Below are 25,765 nucleotides of genomic sequence, written 5' to 3'. Positions count from 1 at the left end.
GTGGTGAGGCACTGGAATGGGTTGCCCAGAGAGGTAGTGAATGCTCCATCCCTGGCAGTGTTCAATACCAGTTTGGATGAAGCCTTGGGTGATATGGTTTAGTGTGAGGTGTCCCTGCCCATGGCAGGGGGGTTGGAACTGGGTGATCTTAAGGTCCTTTCCAACCCTAACTATTCTATGATTCTATGATTCCTGTTTGCTGCTTTCTCTTAAATAGATGTTACAGGGATGCAAGTTGTTAAAATTGTGTCAGATTAATTTTACTTAGGAGACCTGGCTACTTGTCTGTGTACATGGCTGAGATGCTTCACAGCCTTTTCCACTTCCCTCCAGCATTTCAACCCCCGAAAACAGACACAAAGCACTTCGGTAGAGAGGGAAACCTGTAACCCCAAATGATGGCTTTGTAATAGTGCCACTGGTGGTATGAGTCTTGAGAAGAATTCTAAACAATTTAACTTTTACATCAGCTTACTACACTAACGCTAATGCTTCACACCATATGCCTTCTATAGAAGCTGTCCATGACAAATAAGGCCATTATCTAGATATTGCCAGCACACAACAGTGTCTCTTCCATTGGCTTAGGACTGTGCCACCAGTGTCACTTGTAGGGGCTTGCCAGGGTTATGAGACTGCTGTCTTTAAGTCAAAGCAGGTATTGGTGATGGGGCAGGTAATGGAGCAGACATTCCCAGGAACCAGCCTAGAGCAGCAGCAGTGCAGAAAAATGTGACACAGCCTTACCAGTGTCAGAAAATATTGTCATGTCACAGCCTCCCCACAGATCCAGAGCAGGGCCATGTATGAGGTACCCCAGTAGCTTATTACACCAACCAAGCTCCTCTCCCAGATTTGCTACTATGGCAAAACCTAACTAGTGATGACATTCTGTGGGTGTCTGGTTTATGGATTCACTGCTGCGTATTAAGGCAGGGCACCTGTAGTCCTGGCAGTCTTCTTACCAGCAAACCTAAGCTCTGCCTGGTTAGTAAGAGAGATGTGGCAGCACTCAGCTGCCCACAGGTCCCTCTGAATGTCCCTTTGAAAGCAAATCAAAACACATTAAAAAAACTGAATGTGTGGTTTATTATATTTAAGATGCTATTTGTCTATAGGGTTTAAATATGTCTGTCATATAGTTAACAGTAAATGAATGTAATTTTACATGTTCAGTATTTTGATACACGGTACAGGACTACAAGTGTGGTAAAGGAACATGGGAAATTAATATTTCCATGATGCACGTATCAAACCCTGCAGCACCACTTAAAAGCTCAGAGTAGGGCCTCAAGCTGCAGTATTACAAGCGCTACTAAATAAACCAAGAGACATACCTATATTAAACATTAGAGAAACAAACAAATGACACAAGGGTTTAATATTTAAGGTTTGATACAGGATTAAAATACTAATATTTTTAATGTCCTGGTTTCAAATTAATAAATATAAAAACAATATAAAAATATACACCAGTTGATAAAAGGATGCACTGAGTAAGGTTAGAAAGCTAAATTTCACTTTCAAACGTATGCAGGTATGTCTTTAGGGAGAGGATTTCTGTGTAGCTGCGACTGGTCTTTCGGAAGAAGTCCAAGCTTGTGAGCTGTTCAACGTCACGCACACGTGCAGTGTGCATCTTAAGGAGATCTTCAACCCACTTCGATTCATCCTCCAAGCTCTGAAAGGTAAAATCAAGTTTTATCACATGCCATGTCAAAAATCAGCTCCAAAAGCAAATGCAACTTTTCTAAACACTAGGTCCATCTGAAGAATCTCTGTGCCCTGTTCAAGAATGACTGAGGTAAACAAGTTCCAAAAAAACAGATCTGAAACATGCAAGATGATTCCTATTTTATTTTGGGACCCATTTTATGATGGGATGGAGACAATGACCATAGTCATCTAGGAAAAGCTGGACTGATGCTGCAGGCATTGCAGAAGAACAGCCATATGCTTTTAGAATATCCATTAGTCCCTGTGTCTTTTTTTCTTGCACAGAAGAGCTCCATATTCATCAATTGTGTATTACTAAAGCCCAAACACCAGGCTGTTTAGCTTTAAACCCTGCCACTACCCATTATTCTTATCTGACTAGCACCTCTATCACGATACTCTTTTAAACTTTCCACTTTAATGTTAGGATTATGATTCATTAAACAGTTGGGACTATGGCTTCTGTTGTACCTGTAAAATCCTGTTACTGGAACATACATATTATACACTGATAGAAAAGAAGACTTTCACTAAGCATTTCCCAATATGAAAAGGAAGGTGATGCTGCCAGAATGTGTGATTTGGGTAGGGCTGTGTGGGTGTAATCTTTCTTAGGAGACTGTTCCTTCTACATACCCTGTGCCAGCTCCAGCACATGCTGGAGCCATCCAGCAACTTAATGTAACACATATATCAGAAAATCAGCCCTGCAACACGCTGCAGTTCCTGGCTCTTTTGAGTGCATTAGCAAGCCCAGCGAAAAGTCCCATGAGCACTGCAGTCAGCCCTGCACAGCAGGGAGCAGACGTGGGAAAAGGACAGAGCAAACAGGACTTTTCCCCCTTTGGCCTCTGGCTGGTACATCAACACCACTGCTGGGGAAGCAAGTCAGGAATGGAGGGTTGTGCCTTTGGCCATTTGGACTCCATGTGTGGTTTGGAAATCTTGCTGATAAAAATCTATTTCTGGGCTGACTCCTGAAAATGAGCCCTTTTCTGGCTGTCTCCAAAAGCTCTCCCTGCAGAGTGGTCCTCTCTCTGATCAAGGCTAAGCTTCAGCAATGCCACAGCCTACCCGACGCAGTAGATGAGCCATGGACAAGGCAGTGGGTTGCCCTGCAAGAGCCAGGAGGGTGAGTGTGATCATTTGCACAGAGAGGACACCAATTACCAGCTAGGTCACTGATGGCTGCTCTAAAGCAAATGCCCCTGACCCAGTTAGTGCTTGTCTGCTTTGAAGCTTCTTGGCTCAGAACAGACTTTCCTCTCAGCCTGAGGATTAGCAACCAGTAGCCCAAAAGCAGGTCTGGAGCATAAGAAGATGCATGCAGACTAAGAGTGAAGGGAAGGGAGAGTGCCCTGCTCACATCCCGCAGTGCCATGCTGCAGGAATGCCGCTGCCTGGCAGGATTTGGCTGCAAGAAGCCCCCTACTCAGCCCTTCTTCTAAGGATCAGGTTGCTACTGTACAAACGAGCCTCAATAGCGTTATTACTGCAAATGCAATCACTGTGACATTTTGTTGTCTTCAAGCCTTACTTCTGAGCAGGAAATCTGCATTTTACAGAGCTCTGAGGGAAGTCCCATTGCCACAAAGCTCACTTTTTTTGAATATAAGGAGGACTCCTCTAAGTGTTTGCGAAAGGTCTGTAATATGAACATGAACAAATCACAGGACTGTGACGTTGGTTTAAACCAAGTCCAGCAAGACAGCTCCACAAAATCAATCAACTGATCTAGAGTGTACTTTTTCCTCTCCACAACTGGCCCATGAAACCTCAGGTCCAGAAGGAAGAATTTTAAACACAGTGATCAGCTAACATGGTATTATATTACTGCAAAATAATGAATGAAGTATATATATTTAAAATGATAGTTTTCTCCATCAGTGCCAGGTAGTAGCACCTCAATAGTAGAGCCTTAGAAGTAAAAACTAACAACTGAAAACATGGAGGTGAACATAAATAGGCAATCAATTAGGAGGATAGCCTAAAATTCACTGGAAAAAAATACTAGATATTATGGAAAAAGAGTTTCTCTGCATGTCAGATTATTAGCTGGGAAAACTGAACATGATCAGAATGTAGATAAGGTGGGTGAGGAACTCACTTACTAAAAAGAGAAATTTGAAAGGGAAAATTGTGGCCTGGAGGAAGTTTCTAGTAGGGTTCCTTCAGCTTTGATATTGGAAAGGGGTTTGTGTAATGTTTTCATACATGCTTTTTGTGCCGGGGTCATTGGCATGCTAGTAAAAACAAACCAAAAAACAACAATTGGGAGCTCCTGTCAATGCAATGGAAGACTATAAGGAAGTTGTGAATGCTCCATCCCTGGCAGTGTTCAAAGCCAGGTTGGACAGAGCCCTGGGTGACACAGTTCAGTGTGAGCTGTCCCTGCCCATGGCAGGCAGGTTGGAACTGGATGACCTTAAGGTCCTTTCCAACCCTAACTATTCTATAATTCTATGATTCTAACACTGTACTGGAGGATGAAGCCCAGTCTGAAACACTGTTGCTTAAAGAATGAGCACTGCAGGAAGATACCCTTCTGTAATAACATGCTGGCTGAGAAGTGGCATCAATGAACACAGATTTCTGATAGAAATTAGATTAATTTAAGATTTAAATGTAAGATTGCTATAGGACAGGAGGAAATGTCCTCCTCAAGGTGCACCGGCAAGGTTTAGATGGAGATGAGGAACAATTCCTTCCTCAAAGGATGCTCAGGTGTTTGAACAGGCTGTCCAGGGCAGTGCTGGAGTCACTGTCCCTGCAAGTGTTCACACACCATGTAGATGAGGCCTTCAGTGCCACGGGTTAGTCGTGGCCTTGGCAGTGCTGGGATAAAAGTTGGAGTTGATGATCTTAAAGGACTTTTCCAACCTAATTGTTTCTGTGATTCTATGCAGATGCAGTAGAGTATGAAACTGGGTTATCCACAATGACAGCAAAAATTTCTGCTAGGCTGGGATTTTCTCATGTGAAAAGGCAGACAGAAGAGAAGGACCTGGGTGTATTGGTTGTGCATGACTCTGGGCCACCATTATAAACACAGCTATGGAAAAAGCAAATCCTAGATACTATCAAAGGAGCTGTGTTCAGTGGAAAGGAAACCACTTTCAATTTGAGATCTCAGCTGGAGTGCTTATCTCCTTCATGTGCCGGGGGGGTGAGGGGGGGAAGAAGAAAAAAATCAGTCTGGAACAGATGCATAGGAAGGCTACCAAAATGCTCATCCTTTCTTACAAACAGAGCAAAAAGGATCCTGGGTCTCCCATGAACAGAAAGAAGTATATGCCTTGAGAATCATCATAAATCATCACTAGAGTAAATCCCAAAGAAGCCCAGTGAAGGGCTATTTAAGCCATAGAAAAATGTTGACACAAGAATAAATGGGTATAAGCTCACCATGAATAAACACAGCTTGGAAATGGAACAAGTTCAAATAAGAAGAGTAGCGGTGTTCTCCAACAGCCATGTAAAAAGAGAGAAAGTGTGTGCAACAAGGGCAGAGTGGGGGAAAGCTAATATTTCTTCAGATCTTATAAGAAACCTGTGGAGAGGTTAAGGAAAAATTCTTATATTACCCCATGCATTTCACCCATTAGGTATGTAAGGTTTTACAAAATCACTTCTTTGAATGAATAAAATAGAACACCATGGGCAGAAGTAAGACTGATGCTGTATTTGAAAGGCAACATTTTGCCTAACTGTATTTTCATTTCAGAGCTACATTTAAACAGTTTTGGAGTGGTTTTTGCTATGTAAAAAGCATAGACCAGTATCTGCTAATAACCTTGTAGTAGCACTGAAGTTCTTCCCAGAACTGTAAATACACTAAGTAGTATGACCTATAGGAAAAAGAAGCCAGGGTTAGAATATAAGAAACCAAAAACTAAAAGAGGCCATTACTCTAAACAGCTCATAAAAAAGATTTCAGCATTTGAAGAGGACTGTGTCACGCAATATAGGAGAAAGGAATAATTGACTGTCATAAAATTACATGTGGGCAGAGATACAAGAACAGAGGCACAAATAACTGCCAGATTAGTAACTTCAGGATCACCAACTGTATCTTGATTCAGAAGAGGAGTCCAGAGAATAACCACAATCAAATATATGTAGGACTTTCTGAGACTTCTGGTGGAAGACATCTCTGCCCAAAGCAGTTAAGAGTCTAAACAAGGGGAAGCCAGATCTGCTCGAGAGAGAGGGATACTGCTCCAAAAGCATGGTTTTAAAAAGAGGGACCTGAAAGCAGGCGATGTTTGATGAATGAGAAAGAGACAGTGTTCCAGGTGAATTGTGTACAGAGTTGGAATGACTATTTCTGCCTGTAGCTGGAATAGGAGTCTTCACTTTTTTTGTGCCAATACAAAATTCATAACATTAATGCGTTCATTCAGGAAACGGCCTCCTGGCAGCCTATAGTGAAGTGTCTGTGTGCAGGAATCCACACAGCTGTGTAATGGGAGAACAAGTTCAGGCGGAAGGACAAGTCTAAATACAGCTGCCTGGGAGGACTGATGTCCTTGCAGAGCATCAGAGCTCATAGGGACCTGACTGCTCTCCTGTTGCATGGTCAGCTGCTGAGTATTACAGCTTTCTGTAGTGCTGACCAGACCAAAGCCTTTGTATTTCACAAAGATTCTTACACTATAGGATCTTGCAACCTAAAGGAAGATAGGAAAGGAACCAGGAGGGTGTCTGCTTATCTCTGTTAATAAGAAACCCAAATTTACCCTTGAATCAAGACATGTTCTGGAAACAGCAAGAATTGACACTCTACCTGTGTTAGATTTTAACATATAGTTTTAAGAGTGTGTGGGTTGAATGTAATCATGCTGTCTGATGCACCCAGACTGCCATAGCAGAGAGACTATATTGAACCTACACATGGAAAGAGACCTCAGTAAAAACATCAGGCCACGGCCAGCACAATACACCTACATACACAACCTCCCCCAGGTCTGCTCTGAAGTTACAATGACAGTGGCAGCCATAATGTAGAAGCCTACAGGTTGTTTACTGCCAACCTACTGTGTGTCAATTTTAGGTGAAGTAATAGTTCAAGACATCAGTGAGCACTAGCATCTAATAGTAATAAGCTTTCACGTGTCCTAGGATTGTATTACCACAGGGCTACAGTAGTGCAGCAGAACTTACATTGCAGCTCTCATCGTTGTCAGGCCGGTGGGGAAGGATGTATGAGAGAACAGAGAGTGGTCCATCACACTTGTCGGCTGGCTGAGTGAAATCTAAGCAGCTGGTTATGATGGCATAGTAATGAGTAGGAATGGGGATGGCGCTGCCTTCCACAAACCTGAGGAAATAAAGCAAACGTTTATCCACAAAAGATAGAATTGTTCGGAAGAAGGTTACACAAACAATATGGTCTTTTCTCCCCTACGTGAGAGGACACATGTACACTGCTGAGATGTGTTTGATTCCTAAACACTGTCTGAAAATGAGTATTCAATTAGCTCATGTTTTGATACTGTGCTATAGAAATGTCACAAGCCAGTGCTGAAAGGTTTCTTCAGTTCAGGGTCAGAGAGAAAAAGCATTACTGAATTAAGGAAGGACTTTGAGTATCTAACTCAATAGCACTGCTATGGTTTGCTATGGTTTGCTCTGGTATCCAGTTGTTAGCTCTTAAATTCTGAAGGATTTTATGAAAAACAGATTATTTGGAACATATTTCAGCTTCATCTCAAGGATGAATGAACACTTAATTTCAAAGTCAAAGTGAACAGTTACCTACAGAATTGCCAGTCACTTATTTTAACCACTGTCCTACCTACAGGGGCATCCAGTCTTGACAGACAATAATTTTAGAAAGAGCTAAAAAATTACATCCCGTCCCCAAAAATCTAATAGTGTACAGCTAATGAATTGTTTAAGACAAAGCCATCATTTAGACAAGCAACAAGAAACCAATTTAAAGACAAACTCTTACTGTTTTATTTTGTCAGGTGTGTCATGTAAACCATCGTAGTCATAATCAAAGATTGGTCCACTAATAACATTGACTCCATTTCGTTCGGTGGCATATCTCTTCACCAAAACCCTTTGGAAATAGTTCCATACCTCTGTAAGGAAAAAAAAAAAACCCAAAACAACAAACAACTGAAAATAAAATACACAATAATTTTTAGATGTCAAAACAAGTCAAGATTATAAACAATTCTTCTTTTCTCCTGAAAGTAAAAATCCAGTGGACATCATCCACGCATTGATAGGGAAAATCAAAGACTAAGCATTATAGATTTACTGCAGTTTCATTCAGTTAGGTCAATAAAGCCTATTCAGGCTTCTTTGTTCTCTGTTGACTATTTTTCTCCCCAACCAGTGATAAAGGAAATGCATGGTACCACTCCCAGGCTGGCATTGCCATAGACATTGCACAGAGAGCCTGCTGTTCCTCCACCAAACAGCAGAAACAGCTATTCACACGCTTTTGATGTCCCTGCAAACACTTCCTTTGTCCTTTTTATCTAGTTACAGGGAATGGTGCTTTGGCTTTTTTCGTTTGTTTGTTTAATTCTGGAAAGGAAACAGCACCATGATTAAAAGTAAAAACCAAATATTTTAAAGGAACGGGAAATACAAAGGTATTTACAAAGGAGTTAAACTCTCCTTGGATACAAAATGACTAATTTTTAAATGAGGTGCCATCAAGGATGACCAAATTATGGCATGGCATCTCATTACAGCAGCTTTTGGGAAGAGCATGACACTTTCTCCCACCACACCCCCCTCAACTTTACAAGTTAAGATGCTTGCAGAAACACACTGGAGTCTCCCGTTACATCATGCTTTTTCCAACACTAATAGAAGTGTGTGTAAACAAAACATCTCAGACTTGTAAAAGTTTAACTTTTGTCTTGCCAGCTCAGTCCATTAAGTCCATGATTCCCTGGTGGTGATGGCAATGCCAGCAAGCTCGCCCAGCCCAGTACGCCTTGTCCTGAGAGTGCTCAGCGCCACATGAACTCCCTGTTGGAGCTGACGCAGAGGGCCCCACAAGCAATAGTCTAACAAGAGCCGCAGCTGCGGTAAGCACTTGGCAGTACCCCTCCTCCAGCTGCTTGCTCCTTCAATGCATCAGCCTTAAGAATAAAAATAGCCCAAAAGGAAAGCTTTCCCCCCTCAGTTTTCCAGCTGAATCAGTGCCCAACATAGGTACCTACTGCAGCCACATTGACAGCAATGCCAGTGCAACAGGGGGCCAGCCCAAGGGCATCATCTTGGAGCTCCTGGAGCAGAGCAGGAGGTGCTTAAGGCATACTCACTACAGAAAACATGGATACAGAATTATTGCCTGGGAGGGTTGTGATGGGACAGTGAATTAAAAAACCCAAAGAAGAGTAGTGGGCCCCTGCAGCCAGCACTGCCACCAAAGCCAGAATAGCATAAAACTGCCACCTTCTATTTTCCCTGGTGTGGAAAAAGCTCCGTGTAACAAGCTTATAACCAGCTCCCAGCATTGCAACCTGCATACATGCAGCGGTTCATAACAGAATGGCATTAGTTCCAGCATTTTTTCTTTGGGAGTCATTTACCTGCTTGTGATAAAAGGAAGGCCACTAGACAAAATGAGCTGCTAGTGGTGGGTTGTTCTCCTGTGATTAGAATCACGGCTAATTTGCTTAGACTAACATTAGCAAAATGAGCATTTTTATGAAGTGATTTGAGTGGGAAATCCCCAATAATTTTGCATTCTGTAATCAGTTAAGTGCCTTTGCTTACATTTCCAGCAAACATCACCACTTGTTCCTACTCAGAGGTTTTTCAGTTAAAACACTTTTCTGGTTAAAAAGAAAAAGCTTCCCTGTAGGCTTTGATGTTTATCCAAACCTCTCTGGCCTAAAATCTGAATTGGAAATCTCACAAGAACAGGCTTTTGAGATTCTTCCAAAATTCCCAATTCCTGCCAAGCCAAAAATGCCACCAGAATAGTCTGATGGTTTTCCTACCTCTTGGCAAAACTAGAGAGAAAAAGGATGTGCAGACAAAAGAAATGTTAATACTATATCCCTAAAGTGATGAAAATTTCAGCCAGGTTAAAGTCATTCCTCATTAATTTCCTTTTGCCTTTTCTTTATAGGTAACAAACATGTTAGGTCTCCCTCTAAGGGCATGGAAATAAAGAATCAAAAGTAACCACTTGTCCCCCAACTACAACAACATGCTAAGTGCACATTCCCAGGCTTGAGAAGTAAAAACATGTTGCTGAAGTATGTTCTGCACTAGCTTGGGCTACAGACAAGAAAGTGTGAATTGCCTTACACAAACTGAATTACTGCGGCATGAAGTTGCTGAACTACATCACGTCTGTGCTCTTCTCTTAGCCCAGCTCCAAGGAAAATAAACCTTATTTACTTGAGTCTTTCTTGTGGTATTGTGCCTATCCATGCCTAGAACTATATAGGTGCCCACATGCATTATCTCCTGGCTACAGGGAACTCAACTTTGTGTTCTAAGCTTGTCACATCAATTTATTCCATAGTCCAACACACATATTAGGCAATAAATAAGTTGGGAAAGAGAAGTACAGCCATGAAAAGGGTACTTACTTTTGAAGGCAGGGTACATTGGAATGATATTTGTTATTAGAAAAGCGTCATATTTGGCTTCTGCAGAGGAACTTAATTCTGAAAATAATAAACCAGAAAATATTAACAAGATGAAATGTCAGAAATTCAAAGACTATAAACATGTTTTTAGGAATGGCTTTGAAGATTAACCAAAGGGAATACTATAATCTAAACAGCAATCTGGATGCTATATTCAGAAGTGCACATTATATGCATACAATTTGTCTTCAGTGTGACAACTGGACATGGGAAGTTAGGATTTTGTCTTTGCTTCAACTGTCAACAAGTTCAAATACTTTTATAGCTCATCTATTTTTGCAGTTTTCAAAAGCAGAGAGCTGCTCTGCAGGATTTAACAAAAGAGACAATTTTCAGGGATAGGAGTGCAGGATTATCTTCTAATCCTGAGCAAGCCTTTGCATCAGTAATTCCATATCAGAAACCCACCATAAAGTATTTCAGCCACTGAGTGAGGAAGCAGAGCAATGAAGTTCACAACTGTGAGACAGTTTTGCACCTTGAACATTACCTAGTTCCGGAAGACTGTTGCTCCAAGGCTGAACCAATGTAACCACACCAGGAGAATCCAGGACACTCGTTTATGCAAGTGTTCTACTAGCATTATCCCTGTGGCATGGTTGAAATTTTTACAGTATGCAACAACCTACTTTGGATTTATAAATTAAATATACATTTATCTTATTGCTGTTTGAATTAAAAATTAAAAACTCTAACTAGATTCCTAGTTCATATAAGATGGTATCTACCCACTGACTTTAAAGGGTCAGCTTTTGAAGACTGTCTTCTAGTTTGTACTGTTCCTCCGTGCACTTCTTTGTTCACCTTTATTTTTATTAACTAAACTGGGACACTACACTCTTTACTGCATGAAGCTGGGCATCAGTTTGGAGCATCTCCCATGGAGACAAGGGACCACAGCCGTGATGACAAACATGGCATTGGGTCCTTGGTCCCCTGCAAGTGCAGCAAGAATAGTGTATCCATTCCATTGGAGCCCATACGTGATGCAGGTGAAGGAGCAGCTACTCTGAGGTGGAGACATCACAGAGGAAGGAATCACCCTGGAGCAGGGGGAAATTAAACCATTCCTACCTCTTCTTTCCCAACAATGTCAAATACTCCTTAGTCTTATTATATCTGGAGGAAGCTGTGTCATACCTAAAGGTTTTTGTAACAAAAAAGACCATTACAAAACCTCTAGGTATTTAAAATCTCTCTGGACTTACGAGGAGGGAAGAGGAAGCCATAGGAGAGCTGTTTGTCTCCTCTGTAGGCTGCACAGCTCTGGCTGTTCCCTGGAGAAATGCGGAGGTCAGGCCTCACACAGCTGGCCAGGTGCTCTGGGACACCGGATACCTCTGCCTGCATTGAGGAATATAGACAGAAATGACAAAGAAAGCAATTCCAGCATTTATAGCTAAAATAAAACTATTTCATATAGTCAACATTACATGGAAGACCTTGCGTGGAGTAAACCACCTAGCTGTGCAACCAAATCCTGCTCCCGTATCTGCCCAGAGCCCTTCTTTCAGGTATTAAAAGTCACCATGGGAAATAATCCAGATGAAGTCGCTGATTATTCCATCGTACTAAAACAAACCCGCATCAAGCAAAACTTAGAAAGAAAATGAAACAGAAAAGAAATATACAGCCCTTCTGCCTTAAAACTGAAGGAAAAGGTTTTTGGCACTGTTTACAACTGTGTTTCTGGAATTTACAGCATAATTTCTGCTGGGAAAAATCTACCCAGGGAAGGGAAATTTTAGGTCTTCAAGAAAACAGGTACTGAGCAGATTTTCCCAGGAATTTTTAAACACTTTTTCAACACCAAAGACAGAACTAACCTGTTTAGATACAGTGTAGGATGTCCAGAGAGGCATCAGGAATGTCTCACTGTAGCCACTTTCAAAGTCATGGTGATGCAAGATGTTGTATTTTGTGCGGTACAGTACTGCAGGGCGCCCATAGAGAAGATGCTTCTCTACAGATCAGAAGAAATTACATTTACATTTATTACTGAAAACCTTAATGGCCAAAAGGAAAAAAGAGTTTTCTTTCAACTCATGCTGAATTTACAGCGATCCTTAATGGGACACTGATGCTGAGTAACAGCTAAGGAAATCTTTTAACAGAGAGAGCAGCAATTCATCAGTAGTTTTGGTTGGGATCCCTATTCCAGGGTCACAACCCACTTTGAGGTTAAAAGTCCATTTTGCACTTGAAAGTTTGTTGGGATCATAGCATGGAAAGAAGGTATTTCTCCAAACACAGGAGACTCCACAAGGATCTTCATGTCCACACTTCAGTCACTCGTGTGGTGATAAGGACTTTTTTTGTACCTTTAAGACAACTCCTATTCTATCATTCCTGCCACTATTCTCCAGACTTTCCTTCCTATGTTTATTCTGAAGTCTCTCTCAAAGGGGAAGCAAAAGTGGTCACTCGGTAGAAGAGTATTTTTATCACTTACCTTCTGTTCCCTTAACATGAAAGCGCTTGTTGAGTTCATCCAACTTGTTCTTCTCAAGAATAAAAAGAAAGGAACAAGATTAGGATCACTGGAGACCTCTGACTTCTAGTATTATTAGACAGCTAAGCAAAACATCTAAGCAAAACAAAACTAGTGATATAAAACACTGATAATTTTTTTTTCCTGTTTTACAAAAAGCCAGAATCATTCCAAAAGGGCACAAACACTTCACAGGAAGGATCTGGGGAATTCTTACAGATCAAACCCTCACAAAAGAGGTAAAATGGCCTCAACTTTCCTAGGCAACTGTTGCAAATAGTGGAAACTTCAGCAGATCCTAAACACCTACCTTATCATCACATGTACATCCTATATCAAAATCTGATGCAGAAGGTAGAGCAACAGGATAGAGTGGTTTAGCAACTTCATCTGGCACAGTTGGTTTATAAACATTGGCTCTCAGCAGGTGATTTAAACTTCCATGGGTGCCGTTATTGGGAGCAGGCTTTAATCCAAGCAGATCTATGAAACCACCAAACACAAATGAATGATGGTTAGGTTGTAAATATGTATTCAGCCGCATCTCCACTTATAAACACTTATTTGCAATACTGTTTACACCCAAAACAAGTAAATGAATGCTTTTAATGCAATAAAAATACTAACATTTTGTCTATATCATAAAATTGCAGATGCTGGCTGAATAGTATGGTAGCCTTTTTGACAGGAAAGTTTGTTCACATCAAGACTGGAAAACAATTTATTTTAACTTCTCCTGCAGCTTCCAGTGCAAACCTAAGTCAATGTATAATGACCTTACACTAGCCACCTGGAACACAGTGTTATTAGTCACCTGCTTTATAGAGAAGGGCTACTTATCTTAATATTCCGTATTTCAAACAAAAAGTTTCATACACCTTTGGCTTGGAACTTTTATTTCACTGGAAAATCAGTATTAAAGTTCCTAATGAAAATACATCATCGATTCTTCTTTGCTGTTATAGTATGAGTTCAGGGAACACAATCATACCAGGAGATGACATAGACAGCTAAGTGATGTTCCTTAGCTGCTCCATGAGAACTGCAGGTTCTCCTCACTAGACTACTGAGGGGTGGACACCATGCACTGTAGTGGTGTGTATTTGATCTTTGCCATGCTGCATGCAGCAAAATTATAGTACCTTCCCCTTTACTGGCCAGCTGCTAGAGCAGAGCAAACTGAGGTCCCTGAGAAGAGCCTTCAACCCTCCTTGCCAAAAGACAAGTGTTTGGGACTGGGGAAGGGACACTGCGAGGGAGTCAGGGCATGAGCTCATAGGCGGCTAAATGAAGCCCTGTTAGTTAAAATAGCATGTTTCTCAAGTAGATAGCTTACCACACATGACGTTGTAAAGTTCAATATTTTCAAAAGGAGGTACTTTGGTCTTATATTTGAATGTAGGGCCATAACCTATAAAGACAGTCTTAAGGGAAAAAAAAAGTCATTAAAAGATAGGGTTTTTCAGTGAATACTTATGTTTTGGAGACCTCCAATTTCTTCTGCCTTTAATGACCCTCCCACAAAGGTTACTGCATTACTCATACCTGCATGCTGTTTATCTTGTTGTCATAACCATGGTCTCCATGGAAGAAACATTTTCCTGTTGGCTTCTTGTAAACATCCACAGCTTTCCTAAATTGAAAAAAGTATTAGAAAATTTCCTCAAAGGTGCAGGTGGTTGACCTGATGACATACAACAGAGGTAGGAGGGATAAGGTTACAAGGCAGTTCATTGATTATCTTCTTCGAATAGCAGTAGTGAGGACCGCAGGCTCATCCAACAACCCCAGGGTTTCCCCCTCTGCTCCCACTATAAAAGGATGCAAACCTAACCCAACTCTTACTCATTGACAACAACCATAGCATCTGTTTACTTATCTTCTCAGTTTCTCGTAACACATGATTTCCTACAGACTGGAGGTATTTTGGACCATACTCCTCCAATCCTCAAAGGACCAACAGAGGCTTCTAAAAAAGCACTTTTGTCATGTTACAATGCTGTAAAGTGCTTTTACCTGTTCACCTTGCATCCAATAAACTAAAAATGGGGAGCAGAAACAAAGCTGGAAGGAAAAGAGAAAGGCTCTAATGAATAGTTGAGGAAGTAAGTGCTGTATCATAGGAACATTAATCACCAGCTTATTACTGGTTGGGTTTGGTTGTTTGTTTTTTTTTTAAATATGTGGAAAAATTAGCATTGTCTCATAGGAATTATAAGCACAAGCTTGTCCGGAGTACTTTTTTTTTACTCTTTTATGAGCGCCACATGCAGGCAATACCACATTATCTTACAAGTTAATTTCTTCATCTGCAATAAAATGATGCTCATTTTGGCCTGGTAAATTACTAGAGTTACAGCAATCAGTTCTGCAACTGCCATTTTCCTGGCTGTGAATATACAATAAATTGCAGTTACATTAACAAATAAATAACCGGTGAATGTAATTTCAGAAGAACTTATGCATAAGTAAGCCAAAGAAAGTCTGATGAAATTAATAAGAAATCACTAAATGTAAATCAACTTTGGCCATCCCATCAGTTCCAGTAAAATCTGTAAAACTGAAACTTTTATAGGCCTAAGTATGATTCTTTGAAATGTACATTAACCTTAGCCACAGAAACTGCACAGGGCAGCTGGCCAGCCAGCTAGTAGAGTTTTGTAAGAAAATAATTGGGGTTTCTCATTCACTGCTTCAGCAGAGTGGTCTTTGCATAATTCATGGAAAGATAAGCACAGATGTCAAAAGACACTTGCAACACATCGTGTGTTTGCCTGGCAGCTATATGGGCAAAAAACCCTACCATAATTTAAAGCTTGTAACAGTCTACCATCAGCCAAAAGCTGTGTCATCTTCCAAGAACCACTGAGTCAATTTTATGCATAAAGACCCAGCCATTCTTACACTGTAATACACAACATGTGTCAAAAGACTGAAGTAAGAAACTGCATATATACTAGACATGAAAGGGGTGCACAATTCATAAACAAAGGCTACTCCTCTCCTGTTCCCCCAATATACATATGTGCAAACTTGTTTTTCCTCACTCAATTTTTAGCTGAGTGAGAATATTTAAATTTGACCATATTTTATAACTGAAAATCCTGAGGTGTATGGGGTAGAACAACTGAAAACAGGGTTTTTGTGGAGATAGAGCATCTTGAGTTTCTATGAATTTGTTTTGCAACTCAGTACTGGCACTTTGATGGCCACCCTGTCATACCCTTCCACATGTTCTCAGGCATTTACCCCCTCTTCCAATATCTCTGTTTCCTTTCCATTCACCTATTGCATCCACTCAGCCTCTTGTTCCCTAACAACTCTGGTCAGTCACATATAGCTTCCCCTTCCTTCCATATTCCCTGCTTCGCAATTTGTATAAGCTTGCATTAAAAAAGCTTATCAGCTTCTATATTTGAGCTAATCAGTCAAAAACCACACAGCTGCTTGAGGAAACAAATCTGGGTTTCTGCCCTCTGTCCAGTTACTGATTTTCCCAAACCTTAAACCACTTTTATGTCCTCAGACACATAGTGTGATTGAACTTTACCATGAGTTCAAAGCTCAAGACAGGGCAATCCCAGGTGTTTCATTACTTAGAGAAAAAGGCTGAAAATCAGGATGGAAGCAAAAGCAAGAGTTTACCTTGCCACATGCCATTTGCGATCCACCAGTAAATGGACATCCTCAATTCTTCTATTGTAAGCATAGTGCAAGCGCTTAGGCAGGTGCTGTTTCAGGTAAGGCTTGAAATGCTGGTCTGGCTTTCTGCACTAAAAAATGAACAGTTACAAATGACACTGCTGTCAGTTAACTTAGACACACATAAAGCCTTGAACTACAGAAATCAAGCTGTTTAGGTCATTATTGATGTGCTGAACACAAAGTGTACATCTAAAGTATGTGGTCCACCCCTTCTGTGCAGTATTGACGTAAGATCAGGGCCCAAGGGGTCATTCAAAGATGTATTTGGAAAGCTCCATTCTCATGACAGTCTTTTTGAAAGCATCATGCAAAACATCACACTTATTTAGCTCAGGGATGAAGAATTTTATTCTAACTGGACCAAAACTTAAGTTTCAGAGGGAAGCTGAGTGCTCAAAATATCTCTCATCTGCAGATATATTTAAAGCCATCTGGTTACAAAATCAGATTTTTTTTTAATCAGCTTTTATTTTAACACTTTTTTTCCCCATTAAAAGCAAGGTTATAGTTGGAGGCTATCAAATGAACTTTTTTAACATCCTCAAAGTGCTACTAAAATATTTACCCTAAAATATTAGTTTCCATTTCTGAAGGAATGAATAAATAGACTCAGTTCAGGGAGTCAAGGTGGTCAGAGAGATTCTGGCTCTGCACTACCCAAAAAGGTTATAAAAGCTCCTACAGCAGCAAACAGTGGAATTTATGACAAACATTAATCTGTACTCTTGAAGGGCACCATTTAACACTCTTTATTCATGCTTGGTTTTCCTGCCTAAAGAGTGAGGAGAGAATCCTGAATAATGCCCCAAATTAAGATGTGATGTGAGCAGTGCAGTGTAGACAGAGATACCTCCCAGTCCTAAATACTTACTGTAAGGTTGGCAACAATCACTTTAGGGTCATCTGTTAAGCAAAGGAAAAAGAAAAAAAATGACAAAAGTATAAAAGATGAACAATTTGCAGAATAAACCACAATGTAACAATACAGTTTTACAGAAAAATTATTCCTAAAAGTTGGCTGATTTTACTAAAAGTATGGTGGATATATCATATGAAAAGCCACAGTAAAATATTCTGGATATGACTTTGGACTATTAAAGGGACATGCAAGATGTAAAAGGTCTAAAACCAATAACAGTCCACACTAATTCTGTTTTCTTCTAGGGAGCAGAGGTGTGTGAAAAGGTTGGGGTAGCATTTATCAGATCTGAGAGAAAAAATAGGTTAAGAGAAGATCTTAGGAAATTAAAATCTCTTGCTTAATTATTACTATTTTGGTGGCTTAAGGCATTATCTTGCTGAGCTTGAAATGAGCTCTACTGAATCTCAAAACATGAGCTACAGGCTTATTCATCGCAAAGGTGTGTCTGAAGTATTGAGGCAGTATTACAGAATGGAAAAATGGACAAAGAATAAAAAAGTTCATAATTTGCCATTTCAGGGGACAAACTCAAGTTCTAAAACTAAGGACTATCTTTTTGTTTTTGTTTGCAGATATTCAAAGTAGGAAGCTGCAGAGGAAAAAAGAGGAAAATGGTATTACAGGAAAACCCGTAGTTTCTCAGCAATTTGGGAATTCAAGGGTTGAAAGATCTTAAAAAAAAACCCATCAAACAAACAAACAAAACCACACACAAAGAAAAAAACACCCCAATGCCTAGAACTGAATACAAGATTTCAGTAGACTGCAAAGTACAAGAAATCAGTCTTTATGCTAGTCTAGTAAGTTTTATCGACATGCACAATATTTTCAACAGATCTTTACACACTCCATATTCTGAGAGCATAAATACTCAGTCAAATTATAGTAAAATAAATGCATACATAAATCAGATTCTAAGAAAATTTTAGCACATTATTATGATTCCTGCTACTATTCTGAAAACATTTACTCTTCAAAGATCCTTTTGTGAGATCTGGCCTCCACCAAAGCATATCTGAAGTGCTAGGGTGAGTCAGTCGGCTGACCTTCCCCTCTATCAAAAGTTGCCACCCTCATAGCAAAAGTTGGAAAAACCATAGGTGCTTATGGTTAATTTATGAGTTTCACAGTTTGCATGGGAGCTTATACTGCTGACAAAGCAAGCCAGGTTTGCCCTGGCATGCTGAACCAGAGCAGCCACAGTGCTGGCACAAGCCCCATCCAGGTACTGCTGCCCTGTAGGTGATAGTCCTCAATGGAGCAGTAGTGATGCAGCTGGGTCTCTGATGCTTTAAATCACAAAGTAAGTTTCACCAGAGGACTCCTGCCTGAGCCCTGAGTACTCACATCAAACATCAGCTAATCTCAAACACCAAGTCAGGATGAATTTCTAACAGCACAGTACAAAAAAGCAGCAAGTTTTACTGTCAACACTGGCCCTGAATGCGTGCTCTAAATCTCCCTTTTATCCTTCGACATCCCCAATCTGTTGCTGTTTAGCAACCCATGCTATTCTCATCTGTGCCAAAAGTATGAAGAAGCTCCTAGATTCAAAATTACCAATTCATTTCTTTTCTACTAGCTCAGAAAAGGTACCAGATGCTTTTTTTTTATATAGCAAATCCATGCAGGGCTGAGATACCCAAAATCATGCTTGTTGGCAGAGAGAAGTGCATGCATAAAGTCACAGTGACATGTAAAATGATGTGAGAAACTCGCTTTGAACACTCACTCCTCCTTGCTACAAAAAGGTGGGTTTTAACTCTGAATATTTCAGCCATCCTCTTGGCACAGCTGTGTCACCATGGGGTCTATGAACTAGACTGTGAAGGCAAGCAGCTTGTTTCTAGTGGGTTCCCTCTGAATGCCCAGCCAACATGTACACTTTTTGGACAACATAAGGAAGGGATGGAGCCTAGTTCTCAGGACATAAAGGGTACAAGTAACTTACATTTTATGTTATTGCTAGACCTGGGGCGAATTCGCCCTAAAGATCCAGGCAGCAAAATTATATCTTCCACATTAGTCAGATAGTTGCTTAAAAATTCAGTTCTTTCACATGTAGTGTCTTCCATCCCTGCAAAAGGAAATGAAAAATTAATCCATCTTGAAAATACATATGTTTTCCAAAACAGCACAAGAAGAGACCTCAAACAGCCTATGTATTCTTCCCTTTTGTTTGACTAAACTTGTTCCTTCCAGTTTTTTAATTCCAACATCAGACACTGGTAGGAGTCAAACTACGCGTGATTTTAGCACTTGCCTTCACAAGAGAAACACCAGTCTCAGCACCACAGAAACAGTCACCACATATACAATGTGTGCACTGACATATCTCCAAACTAAGCTCATGGAAAAATGGAAGTCTGTTTCTAGTTTAGTGTACTACTTTGGAGATGTTTGGGTTTCTTTAAACAAAGGATTTTAAGAGAAACTGCACACAAAAGGTATTGTCTGTTGGTGGTCTGTTCCAAGGCAGCCGCAGATAAACAATTCTCTTCTACAGCCGTTTGTGGCAGGGAGGAATGTATTCCCAGTCACAGGCGGTTGTCAGCACAAAACTGCCTCCCCTGGAAATCCTCCCTGACCCTTATGCTCTCCCCCACAGCCAGAAAGGAGACATGCACTATTTTATTGTCAATGTAGTAGTTATTGCAAGACTTTCTTAAACAAAGATCTAAACAGAAAAAGACCTTTGCTACCATCTCTAAAACGTTATGCAGAAACAGGTTTATCTCAAACATGGTCGCATTTTTCTTTAATAAAGCTTTCTTTTCTTCTTTGCTAATATTTATTATTCTGTCTATTGTAGAGTTTCTTCTGATGCCTGAAGGAATGAAACCTACTAAAGAATACCTCTGCTTTTGGGTGACTCTCTATCTAACCCTAACCCAATATATCTTTTTACCATTTTCCTCCTTCCCCCATTATTTTGATGACATTTCCCATCCAAGCTGGACATAGCCTCTTACTGGTATTCCAGTCTTTCTCCTAGTAGGACAGCTTGACTCACTTGGCCATGGAAATGTCTCACTCTAAAGCCCTACTTCTCTCCTCATAAAAAAGAGAACAGGGACCTTAAAGATCATCCAGTTCCAATCCCCTGCCATGCGCAAGGGCACTTTTCACTAGACCAGGTTGCTCAAAGTCCCATTCAACCTGGCCTTGAACACTGCCAGGGATGGGTCATAGTGATAAAGAATATTGCTTCTTTTACCATGATCACCAACAAATATGACATTGACACATCGATGTAGTTTCAACTGTTTCAGTCCATCCATTAGTTGTCCTACTGTCTTGTCAATCTCTCTCAGAGGATTCACCATCATCTGTATAAACATGCAGAAAGGAAAAAAAGTTAATGCTGTCATTGCAATGTTCCCATTCTACAAATGGAGTTCCTTTGGCAAAACTCTGACAGGAAAACCATCCAGGTCAAGAGGCAAAGCCTTGGCTGTGCTGTTACATCTACAATTATAGTCCTATTTCCTTTCCTATATCCACACTGTGATTTCATCATGAGAAAGTCCTGCTGAAATGCTGACGCAAGACAGAAAAAGATCTTTGTGGCTGATCCTAGTCCTCCCATGGACACATGTAGATTTGGTAAGGCAAATACAAAGTACAGATATCAGAAAAACACATTACTTTGGGGCATAGTTCGTTTCTTGTAGATAAATAGCGGGACTTCTAAAGGCTATTTTATCTGAATAGTTTAGTCAAAACTTGAAGATGAAGTTTTGGGCTTGGGATTCATATGCCAAGTCACTTAATGAAATTCATTTCAAATAACAATCTGATACTAGGATGACAATATGCAAGTCACTTGAGCAGCACACGGGGTTCAGAGGGAGCATTCTTCAGCTTCAAAGCCAAGAGTTTTCAACATCTCAAATGGAAGTTTTGGCAAAATTCTCAACAGGCCCGAGAAGACATGGATGGAGTCCTGCAATTTCTTCATTTAAGTTTCCTTTTCATCAAGAAACAAAACAGAAAACACCAAGACATGTTCATAGCATTTGGTTTTCAGCTATATGAAAATGAAAGATTTTTTACCAGATGGCACAGAGAAGGGAAACATTTTAAAGTAAGACTTTAGGCAGAGGATGCAGATTTTGTTTTGGTTTTGAGAAGAAAACATTTCTTGTCATTATATGCCAACTTCCTCTTTGCTTCTCTGTTTGATTTGGCTGGTCCAAGTCGTCACAACAAAACATCCTCCCATTGACAAACAGAATGCTAACAAATTTTGAATCAGAAAAACCTAGACCTTGGCAGAATTTTCTGAGAAAAAAAAATAAACATCATGTTAGTTTGACCCAGAAAGAGACGGTTCAGAAATTCTCCTTCTGCCTGAGTCATTAAGGGATGGATGTTAAATGAGTTTGATAGGTTATGAGACAGGATATGTCATCTCCCATGCGGCACTATAAATACAGAGAGAATACAGGCTCATGAGAGATGGAATCACAGTGGGGAACAAGAAGAACAAGTTTCTGCAACATATGGAAGTGGTTCGGGCAAAGAGTAAAATTTTGAAATACTTTAATTCAGACAAGCCTAAGAAGTCAGTTCAGTTAAAACTTTGAAACTTTTCAAGTTTAGAAAAAAAAGGAAATTGTCTGTTTCAGTATTCTTCCACTCTCAAATTAATTTCTTCAACAAATGGGAATTCCATTTTTATGAAGCTGTCTTTGTATAACATCAATCATATAAGGAAATACAACTTTTACTCAGAATCCAAAGCTTGTTCAAGGAAACTGGAAATCCAGATGGATTTCCCATTAATGTTTACATTTGTCAGCAGGCTTGAGGCTTCTTTTAAAAAGTAATCAGAATAAAAAAAATAGAACAACGATACTTCCAGAGATTTCAAGGATTTCAAGTGATGGTGATTTTGCTTAGGTACCTTCTTCACCAAATTGATCTATAAACCTGCAGAAACATTTCCTAAGTAAGAAGGTCAATATAAAAGAAAAAGCTTGGATTTAAAAGAAACAAAAAACTCACACAGAAAACCACAAAAAATAACCCTTCAAATTTGCCATCTTCATTACTTGACTGTGTTCAAGGCAGCCCTTAGAAAGGCCTCACTTACATTTCTTCATTTCATTGCATTCTGTCCCAGTTCAATTCTAAATTCAGCTATCTTTTATTACTCTACACAGTGCTCAAGTTTTTCCCCAGTCTTCACAGCCTAAGGCTGACTGCAGGTGGCATCTTCAGGCAAGGACTTTTTGCGTGGATATGTTGCTCTTACAGTTCATGTTCTTTCCCAGATGCAATCTCCAAAGGGTTATTGGGAAACAAGTAAAACTCTTGCATATACCTTTCTTCAGTTAATATGTTGATATCAAGACTTTGGAAGCCTGTACAGAAACATTTTCTCTTTCAGGACTTATGGATCTCTAAGATGGTGCTACAATAAAGAGTTTCACTACTGCGACAGCTCTGAGTATGGGATCTGAGATACACACCATTGGATTTTCTCCTGAGTTTTTCCTTAGAAGAAGCTTGATTAGAAGGATGAAAGAATTTATAACTTCATAATTTTTTATTTTGTTTTTTTTTTAATTAGTAGGATCCAGCCTGTATTATATTACATTGCTCTCAAACAGCACCAAAAGATTAACCTGCAAGTACAATGGGAACTATTGGGAAATACTAGGAATTCTTTTTTTCTGGAATAGTAATGATAAATTTTCGTATTTTAGAACAGGAAGAGTTCTTTAGGGCTAAGTTTGGGTGACCTTTTCATCCAGAGAAAGAAAGAAATTAAAATAGGAAAGTTACATATGCTTACATCAGCAGGACTGTTATAAGCTATACTTCATGACAGAAGGGCATAACTTGGAATGGCAAATTGATCAATAATAGCAATATCATCCATAGCAGTTCTCAGTTCTCCTCTCAGGTAAATCTGTGTCACAAGCTCTCTGGAAAATTCCTGTTTTCTTATACCTGATAATTTTTTGTCTGTCATGACCTTACACTTACAGAATCAGTCTCAAAATAACCGATTTAAGTTGAATCATGCAACAAGTCAAGAAAACACCCTCACAAAAAAACTGCTGAAAAAAGTGTTTATAGCCTCTTGTAGGAGAGGGTGGAGTGTCAAGGCTTTTGTTTAAAGCCTAAAGGAGCAATATTAAGTTGCTTATTTGAAGAGTTCTTTAATTATTTAGTTCAATTTTTGACAGAAAAATAATACTGAAGTTGTCTGTAACCCTTCTAGTGTGTTAGCGCCAGCTGGAGCAAGATGATACACTAAGGGATACCCTTTTCATCCACTTGCACCTTTTTGTAGTAAGCAATTTCCATTTGACATTTTTCTTGTGAAAGCAGACTTGGGCACCACTTCTATTGCAAATGCAGAGTTCAGAAATCATGCAATCAAGAATCTCCTCCCAAGTCACAAACTGGCTTTAAAATACATGTTCTTTAAACAACTTTTTGAAGTTTTTTTCCCTTTAAGATCTTATGAGTCACATTTTCAGGACTTTTCCACAACCACAATGACTACACGTGGAAGCTCAAACAATCACCAGGCTCCCATGAGCTGGGAGTTAAGGAGGCTACAATATATTGCACAATTTTTAATAGCTCAGAAGGGTTAGCAGCAATGGTACATCTTCCCAGGGATTTGTTTGACAGTGCCTTCAGCTGATGGCTGGATTCAAAACTATAAAGCGATTACAAAGAAGACTTTCCCTAGCACAGAGTCTGGAACAAGAAAATCACAGCTCCCAGAAGACTTGGTCTGGTTTGGCCGCTTTCTTTGGGTCCTTCAGTACATTTACAGAGGTTGTGTCTGCAAAATCCCAACCTGAAGCATGGAGTGAACTCTCAAGTTGAAAAAAAAATAAAGCTAGCATAGCGCCTGAAAAGTGGCACTTCCATCATAATAGTTTGGAACATACGTAAACTTACTTTCTTCCGACGAGCTTCCGCAGCACATTGATCCACGCTATGTACTTTTCCTCTTCCTTTCTTTGGAGCTGCAACTGGTCTTTCCTGTCTCCTCTTAGGAGGAAGCTTTCTCTTAGGTCTCTTAGGCGCAGTAAGAGGGGAGCCATAACTACTCTCCTGTACTGGCGGGGAGAGATTTCTGGACTCAGAAAAAAAGCCTGTCTCAGCTCACAACAGATAGTAAAGCTACCTGTGCCAGATAATCCTGAAGCATAAATGCTGTGGCCTTTTCAAAAATTTAGGCTTTTGGACAATTTAGGGTCTATCTTTTCTTAAGGAGGAATCCACCAAATTGTACTGAAAGCAGAGCAGCAGTTATAAGAGTGGGCAGCATACAAGCAAATTAAATTGGTGTTTCAGAAGACAGGTGAGGCTTCTGGTTTCGAAAATACATAGGTATATGGGGGGAGTTATTTATCAAATGTTAACTTATTAATATTAGCAAAATCTGAGTAAACTTAATTTCAATTTAAGTAAAATTAATTACATACAATTTAGCAAGTCTGTGGTAGAGTACTAGTGGAAACACAATATTTCACTTGAATGATGGTTTAGGTACGAGTACTAGAGCCTGTCCAGTTCAAATGGCTTTCTGAAAGGTTTTCCACATCCACTTTTTTTGGCTGAATCAGTGACATCAGCTACCCTAACCAGTAGGATTAACAAGTGCCACCATTGTGTGCCAGCCATGCATCTCACTGAAATCACCAGAACCCCACTAGCCACTGTCCAGGGACTGCAGGTCTGCAGGACAAAAATACAATGGTGAGACTCAGCATGGAGCTGCACTGTTACCTGCCTTATTACCAGCTTTATGGGCAATTTTAGAATTTAATTTCCTAGCACTTTTGGTGTTGCATCTTACTGGGTAACATTACTGTTCGTAAATGCACAAATACCTGGGATAGACTTGTGGAAGGGGAAAAAATGAAGACATGACTGGAAAAAACTACTGTCCCATTAATCAGCTTGCACATAATTTTAAACTGCTGGCTGGGCTTAAAATACGACAAACAGTACCACTCTCACTGACTTTAACACAACTTGCAGGCTCTTGGCATCGCTCAGGATTGCGTGTGAAGTGCTGATAGATGATACCTACAGGGAGGCAGTAACTACAATATGCTGCATATAACAGAGTATGTTGAATGGGCTTGAGAAAAGTCAGAGATTTATGATGATATTTAACTTCTATGTACTTAGGCAGCTTCTCACAGTTGTTCAGTTACAGAGCTATGTAAACAGGGAAGGGAAGGAAGGGGGATGTTACCATCTGCCATGCTGTTTCATTGCTTCCAAGGCAAGCAGCTGGAAAGGAGATTCTAG

At 40.0% G+C, this 25,765-nt stretch overlaps 1 protein-coding gene across 7 annotated transcripts in view; it reads right to left on the bottom strand.

Annotated features, from left to right (window-relative positions):
* Positions 1-1,065: 1,065 nt before the first annotated feature.
* The window catches only part of ENPP2 (ectonucleotide pyrophosphatase/phosphodiesterase 2), a 69,139-nt gene continuing 44,439 nt past the window's right edge, over positions 1,066-25,765 (bottom strand). For 4 of the 7 annotated variants that reach the window (XM_031050513.2, XM_031050512.2, XM_031050510.2 and 1 more), the window contains exons 12-26: positions 24,401-24,556; positions 20,688-20,799; positions 19,422-19,547; positions 17,420-17,451; positions 16,489-16,616; positions 14,389-14,476; positions 14,180-14,267; positions 13,154-13,326; positions 12,805-12,856; positions 12,179-12,315; positions 11,561-11,696; positions 10,293-10,370; positions 7,673-7,805; positions 6,880-7,036; positions 1,066-1,681 (exon numbers count right to left, since the gene is read on the bottom strand). In XM_031050513.2, coding sequence (XP_030906373.2) covers positions 1,511-1,681; positions 6,880-7,036; positions 7,673-7,805; positions 10,293-10,370; positions 11,561-11,696; positions 12,179-12,315; positions 12,805-12,856; positions 13,154-13,326; positions 14,180-14,267; positions 14,389-14,476; positions 16,489-16,616; positions 17,420-17,451; positions 19,422-19,547; positions 20,688-20,799; positions 24,401-24,556 — 1,767 coding nt within the window. In that variant the 3' untranslated portion in view covers positions 1,066-1,510. The remainder of the gene's footprint in view (positions 1,682-6,879; positions 7,037-7,672; positions 7,806-10,292; positions 10,371-11,560; positions 11,697-12,178; positions 12,316-12,804; positions 12,857-13,153; positions 13,327-14,179; positions 14,268-14,388; positions 14,477-16,488; positions 16,617-17,419; positions 17,452-19,421; positions 19,548-20,687; positions 20,800-24,400; positions 24,557-25,765) is intronic. The other 3 variants (XM_031050511.2, XM_031050514.2, XM_005150941.3) reach the window with 3 other exon arrangements.

Source organism: Melopsittacus undulatus, chromosome 1 (assembly GCF_012275295.1).
Source record: "Melopsittacus undulatus isolate bMelUnd1 chromosome 1, bMelUnd1.mat.Z, whole genome shotgun sequence".
NCBI classification, from domain to species: domain Eukaryota; kingdom Metazoa; phylum Chordata; class Aves; order Psittaciformes; family Psittaculidae; genus Melopsittacus; species Melopsittacus undulatus.
Note: the sequence above shows the minus strand (reverse complement) of the source record. Positions and strands in the feature narration are given on the sequence as shown.